The sequence below is a fragment of the Delphinapterus leucas genome, chromosome X (genome assembly GCF_059928025.1).
Source record: "Delphinapterus leucas isolate spDelLeu-1000000601 "Yukka" chromosome X, BTC_Dleu_Yukka2, whole genome shotgun sequence".
Taxonomy (NCBI): domain Eukaryota; kingdom Metazoa; phylum Chordata; class Mammalia; order Artiodactyla; family Monodontidae; genus Delphinapterus; species Delphinapterus leucas.
This window is the reverse complement of record NC_143150.1, coordinates 113,587,476-113,594,390: the sequence shown is the minus strand read 5'-3', so window position 1 is coordinate 113,594,390 and position 6,915 is coordinate 113,587,476. Positions and strand designations below refer to the sequence as shown.

Sequence of the window (6,915 nt, the reverse complement as noted above, 5' to 3'; positions counted from 1 at the left end):
CCAGATTGCTGCCAGGGTGTCTTCTACACTGCACCTAACAAATTACTTTTACATAGCCTTCCAGTGCTAGGATGTCTGAATCTATGAAACCACAGGGAAGGGAGAAAATTTAGGAGGCACTGAGAAAAGTGGCAAATTGTTGAAAACACCTCCAGAGTTAACGTCGACCCCACTCTACCTCTCTTCTAACCAGCATCCCTGAAATAATAACCAGAAACCGCCTGAACAAATGTTGGAGTTTAGCTGAAGAATCAGAGGCAAAAATGCCATCCCTAAGCATGCACCTAAGCGATTTCTGATGGTATAATTTAAGAGGACAGGGAATTGATGATTTTATCTAGACCCAGTATAGTTGTTACTCAAAAAGAAATTCACCGAAATAAATAAACATACAAATATATAAACAAGTAAGTTGATTTTTAAAAATACACTATTTTTTTCCTCCTATGGAAATAACTGGCATATTAAAAAAAAAAAGACTATGTGGTTCAGTTCAAGGTGTGCTTCAGGTTGGCTCCCCCACTGAGCCAAAACCAGCATGAGGCCAGCCACTGAGGCACCAGGACACAAAAGTTGGGCAAACACTCTCCGGATCCGGTAAGTGCCCGTAGGGTCAGCCCCTGAGAGTATGTGTCACTTTAACTTTTGTGTCAGAGGTGCCTGCTCACCTCACAGTAGTCCCAGCCCTGTGACTGGTCAGCCCAGCCAAAGCCCCTCCCTGACACTACATCATAGACTAATTCCTTAGGTGACTGCTGCATAGCTAGCTACCTACCGGTGGCGGCCTGCCTGGTAGTCACCAGCCTGACCTGATGAGAAAGAGGTTCGAGGCCACATCTTTTCCCAACCCTAGGTAGGCGAGAGACCAGCACCAACTTTACCATTATCCTGAAATGGTGTGGGCCCCAGAGCGCAAGAGGGCGGAGCCGAATTGGAGAGCTCTCAGGGCCAGCCAGGATGGGATGGGTGGCAGAGGCAGGGGCTGCAGCAGCACCTCCAGCCACCTGGAGCCTAGGGCTTTCGGCTCCCAAGAACAACCGCTCTGCTTTCAAACAAGGAACAGTATGGTTGGTGCGGTGATTGGTCATGGTGGATCAAAAATAAAAGACATTCAGGATATGACACGCACCAAAATACAGATCATAAAAGGTGATTCTGAAGCAGAGGTAAACATTTTTGGCAGCAAAGACATGAAAGCCAAGGCCAAAGCGGCTACAGAAACTCTTGTTAAGAAACAAGAAAGACACTACAGTTCAGAATCCAGTGTTGATAACGCCACATCCCAACCCTCTGTTGGAAGACGCTCAAGCAGAGATAACACTGCTAGAGGAGCTCAGCCACTGATAGACTAGGATCAAGTAAAGGCCGACGTTGTACAGTGGGAGAAAAGAAAATGGGCAGATTTATCACCAATTAAGAAAAACTTTTACACAGAATCCAAAGCAACAAGGTCATTGTCTCAAGTGCAAGTAGACACTTGGAGAAAGGAAAATTTCAACATAATGTGTGATGACTTGAAAGATGGTGAAAATCGTCCCATCCTCAATCCGATCTGCAAATTTGAAGATGCTTTCCAACATTATCCTGAACTTATGAAAAGCACTGAAAAAGCTGGTTTTTGAAACCCAATGCCAATTCAGTCACAGGCATGGCCTGTTATTCTACAAGGAATAGATCTTATAGGAATTGCCCAAACTGGAACGGGAAAAACACTGTCCTATTTAACGCATGGGTTTATTCATCTCCATTCTCCACCAATACCTAGAGAACAAAGGAATGGACCCAGCATGCTAGTCCTTACACCCACTAGAGAATTAGCTCTTCAGGTGGAAGCTGAATGTTCTAAGTATTCATACAAAGGTCTTAAAAGTGTTTGTACATATGGCGGTGGAAACAGAAAAGGGCAAATACAAGATGTTACTAAAGGCGTAGACATCATCATTGCAACTCCTGGAAGCCTGAATGATCTGCAAATGAATAACTTTGTCAACCTAAGAAGCATAACCTACTTAGTCTTAGATGAGGCAGAAAAAATGCTGGATCTGGAGTTTGAACACCAAATAATGAAGATTTTTTTAGCTGTGCGCCCAGACCGGCAGACTGTTATGACAAGTGCAACTTGGCCAGATACCATTTGTCGACTTGCACAATCTTATTTGAAAGAGCCTATGATTGTTTATACTGGTACTCTGGATCTAGTTAATGTAAACACAGTGAAGCAAAATATAATTGTTACCAGAGAAGAAGAAAAACGATCTCTTATCTGAGAATTCCTACAGAGCTTGTCACCCAAAGACAAAGTCATCGTATCTGTCAGCAGAAAACTTGTTGCTGATGACTTATCAAGCGATTTAAGTAACCAAGGCATAACTGTACAATCCCTGCACAGTGACAGAGAACAGAGTGACCGTGAGCCAGCATTAGAGGACCTGAAGAGTGGAAAAGTGAAAATACTGATTGCTACTGATTTAGCATCCTAAGGCCTTGATATTAGTGATGTCACACACATATATAATTACAATTCTCCATGGAATACTGAAGAATATGTACACAGAGTAGGGCGTACTGGAAGAGCAGGAGAGATGGGCATATCAGTTACAGTTACCCTTATGACTCAAGGTGATTGGAAGATTGCCGGTAAATTGATTAAAGTTCTGCAAAGAGCAAATCAGAGAGTCCCAGAAGATCTTGTATCGAGGCTGAGCGATACAAATTACCTAGACAACAAAGGGACCCAAAAAATAAATCAAGAAAATCTTAAGAAAAATCCAGAAAGTTTTACTGATGTCTACATTGAAAAGTTGTACCAGGCTGCTAGAAGATTCAAGATATGTTCAAGTTATGCAGAATTCATGTTACATAAGGAAGTACTGGAAACCTACTGGCAGTTAGAAAACATTTAGCCAAATTCTTAAATAATACCACCAAGCTTTCAATGCATGTTCCTTAATAAAATCAAAAGTGTTTTGAAAATGAGAGAGTGTTTTGTGCTTGTTAAAGTCTACTTTCTTTTAGAGCCTGCCATGTCCAGCTGTGTCTTCTCTAAAAGACTTGGTAGGAGACAACAATGGTACTTTTCTTGCTTTAAAATAGTTGCACTGGATTGAAACATAGTTTTCATCAAGCTTATCCCAGTCAAAATATTTTATTTCCCCCAGTGGTTGGTGACACGATTCCTAAAAATATTTCCACTATCGTTCCCTAATTTTTAATATTCACTAGAAAATAAATTCTCAATCTTTTAGAAGATTCCATAATTCTCTTTTTTCCGATAGATGTGACTAATAGAGCAGACTGTCTGACTCACTGGGAATCAGATCCTCAAATGAATTCTCACTAACCACTGGTTAAAAATTCTGGGGAGGTCACTTGCCTTCTGCAGGCCACACTTTTTTACACTAATAAATTGGGGTGGTTATATGAAATAATTTGGGGGTCTCCTTCACCACTAACTTCTAAGATATTATAACCAAACTGTGTATCCCAGCCTTATATTTACACTTTATTTCCTAATCTAGGGGAAAATCACGTCTTGGTGTAACAAACTGAACAATGAAACCCCTTTTAATGACCAGAATAGTGCATTCTGCACTTCTATTGATTTTTGAAATGTGACTCACAGGTTGTCTTTACTTTCTTTTCATCTTATTTTTCAATTTGTCTCGAAAAGGTCAAAACCACATATACACATCAGAAGAAAAATTAATGTGAAAGAAAAATCTCTCTTCTGTACTGGGAAAAACATTAAAAACCAAACGACATTTTTGGCATAGGAACCAAGTTTAGTACAATTCCTAAATCTCTAATTGTCTCTCTTACCTTTCATTTAGAAGCAATATGCATCTTCTCACATTGCAAGAAAATATCCTCACAATGACGCTGAATTTTATAACTCAGTGTTTATGAGAACATTATAATCAAGCCTTAAAACTTCTGGCAAAAAAAAAAAAATCATCCAGCAATCTTTATTCCCAGCATGCCTTAGCTGTAACGGCAACAAAAATTCTGAAATTAAGTGAAATAAAGAGGTAAACATTCTAGGTATAGGTGGTTAAGGTTTAGAGTCTGACTTTAAAGGCTTGTTATAAAGACCTCGATATCTCTTGATAAAATTAAGAACAATGGTTAACATTTTTGAGTGTGGGATATATACCAGGTGCTTTGTTTTGTAATTGATAATGTTTATTTAAAACCCACTTAGATGGTGATCTTACCCCTATTTTGCAGAAGGTGAAAACAATGTCAGAGGAACTAACTTGCCTAAGGTTAGTAAATCTGGTTAAAGAGGAATTATGTGCTATTTTAACCCTGATGTGCCGGATTCCAATATTTCCATTCTTTTTACATCAATACAAGTTACTATGTGCAAGGCAATAGGCTTGTCTTGAGATTGCCCGCATGTTCAGATTTAGTGAAATAGAGAAGTATGTGCCAATTTACCCTAATGCAAAAGCAGTCTATAGCAGAACCTGTGAGAGAAGCTCAAATGGCCTGTTCCTGTTCACTCGGAGGAGAAATGATGAATGTTTAGCAAGTTGGAGTATATGTTATTTGCCAGAATTCCTCTTAGGGGCAATGCTGTAATTGTTAGAGAAAAGGGTAACAATTAAACCATTTGAGATAGAAAGTGAGGTTCCTCAATCACGTTCAAGTAACAACAAAAGTTATCACTCAATGAGGAAGAAGAGGAAAAAAACAAGAAAAGGCTGAAAAGAAGAGCTACTGTACAGGGAAAGCTAAGTAGAAATATTAATAGAACAGTGGTTCTCAACCAGGGGCATTTTTGCTCCTTCCCTCCAGGACACATTTAACCACATGTGAAGACAGTATGGGTTGTTTTAACTACTGGGGGTGTGGGGTGGTGTTGGCAATGTGCTGCTGGCGCCTAGTGGGTAGAAGCCAGGGATGCTGCTAAACACCCTACAATCTACAGGACAGCGCCCACACAACAGAGGATTATTTGGTCCACAACATCAATAATGCTGAGATGGAGAATCCCTCAGAGAGCATAAGCAAAACAAAACAAATCTCATAGTACCCAAGAAAGAACTTCGGAGGAAAAAATAGAGGATTTGAAAATTATAACGTGTGGGTTGTACAGAATATAACCCTACAACTTTCCTATCCTTGGTATAGTCTGCATCAGTCTTTCAGCACCAAGGCCAATTTTGCCAGTATCTGGAGACAGATTTGGCTGGCAGAGCTCAGGGGGAGGGGTATTGGCATCTCCTGGGTAGAGACCAGTGGTGTTGCTAAACATCCCATAATGCACGGGACGACCCCCCAAAGAATTATGTGGTCAAAATGCCAGCAGTGCCGTAGTTAAACTTTGCAATACATTAAGCAAAACACCCTCCCTCCAAAGTCAACTGCGGAGAAACCAAGAAGGGAGTTCAGCCAGGAAAACGAAAAGAATACGTATTTCTTGTACACTCTTCAATATAAAATTCTCCATCAACTTTCATTATCTTTGGTATAATCTGTATCAATGACTGTCAATCAGAGTCGATTTTGCCCCCTAGGGGATATTTGGCAATGTCTGGAAACATTTTTGGTTGTCCCATGTAGGCAGCAAGACTGCTACTATCATGTAGTGGGTAGAGGTCAGGAATTAATACCCTATAATACACAGAAAAACACCCTACAACGATGGATTTTTTTTTAGCCCAAAAGGTCTATAGTATTGAGGTCAAGAAACTGTGGTTTACATCGACCAACAACGTTTTTGTGAGTGAACTGTTTTTTAGAAACTCAAATAAATATTGAGTTGTGTGTCTAAATTGGAACGGAGTAAATGCAGGGCACTGACACCAGAGACAAAGTATGAGGATTCAGCTGACCTCAGAGTTATTCCTATAAAATGCTTAGCATGATAATTAACATTCAGTAGGTACTCAACACATATTAGATCCCGTCCAGCTTGCCTCTCCCATCACCCATTATATAATGCTTGTTTACAATTCTGGATGCCATTACTCACATTGCTTCCCCCTGTCTAGAATGTCCTTTCTTCTTCCACTCTGCCAGGTCAAATCAGATTCATCATTCTGGGTCCAGCCCAAGTGCTACATCCTCCCCAAGATTCCTATCTGCTCTCCTCCATTTCAAAACTTCTGTAGCTCTCTCTACCTACCAATAATGTTGACATGTGCACCATACTAGTTTGCATACCTACAGAGACAATTTGAAAAATTCAAAGTAATTAAGAGGAACTGCACTATCAAATATTTAAATACATTATAAATATATAACAGTTGAAACAGCTTTATCCTATATAACTAACAAATCATGAGAGAACCATCCAGAGCTAAATCTGCATAAGAAACTAGTATAAAGGTGTAATTTTTTTAATCAGTGAAGAAAGAAAAGTCTGTCCCAAAACAAATTTTTAAAAATTAAATAATACATATATACATACGATACGTATCAGGACAAACGATCAACCATAGAACTGCTACTATTAAAAAACACCCCACTAGATTCTGGCTTTTTATAAAAATTAAAAACTTGAAGATCATGTAGGAATATAATTTCTGATATCAATGTGGAAAAAAATTTTAAACATAGAAGCAACCACAGAAAATGCAAGGTAAATATTAATAGATTTAACAATGTAAACATGAAATGCCAAAAATACTATAAAAGGCAAAGGAAACACAAGAAAAATAATTTAAAATATAGCACACACTCATAGTTACTTATATTTAATGTACAGAGATTTTTACAAACAAAAAATGAAGGACGAATTCCAAAATAGATATATGGGCAGAAATGTAAAGGACAATTCACCAAACAGACAAATAAGTGAACAATAAACATGTAAAAAAGTGCTTAACTTCTTTATAAACAACAGAATAAAAATTAAACCAATGATACAACTTTTTTCTCTAGAAAAATTGGCTGCAATTAGAAAAA

At 38.8% G+C, this 6,915-nt stretch overlaps 1 protein-coding gene across 1 annotated transcript; it reads left to right on the top strand.

Annotated features, from left to right (window-relative positions):
• The first annotated feature begins 795 nt into the window (after window positions 1-795).
• Window positions 796-3,077, top strand: DDX53 (DEAD-box helicase 53). Its single transcript, XM_022560443.2, is given in 1 exon segment — window positions 796-3,077. A coding segment is annotated over 1 exon segment (2,010 nt). The 5' UTR covers window positions 796-893; the 3' UTR covers window positions 2,904-3,077.
• The last annotated feature ends 3,838 nt before the right edge of the window (window positions 3,078-6,915 follow it).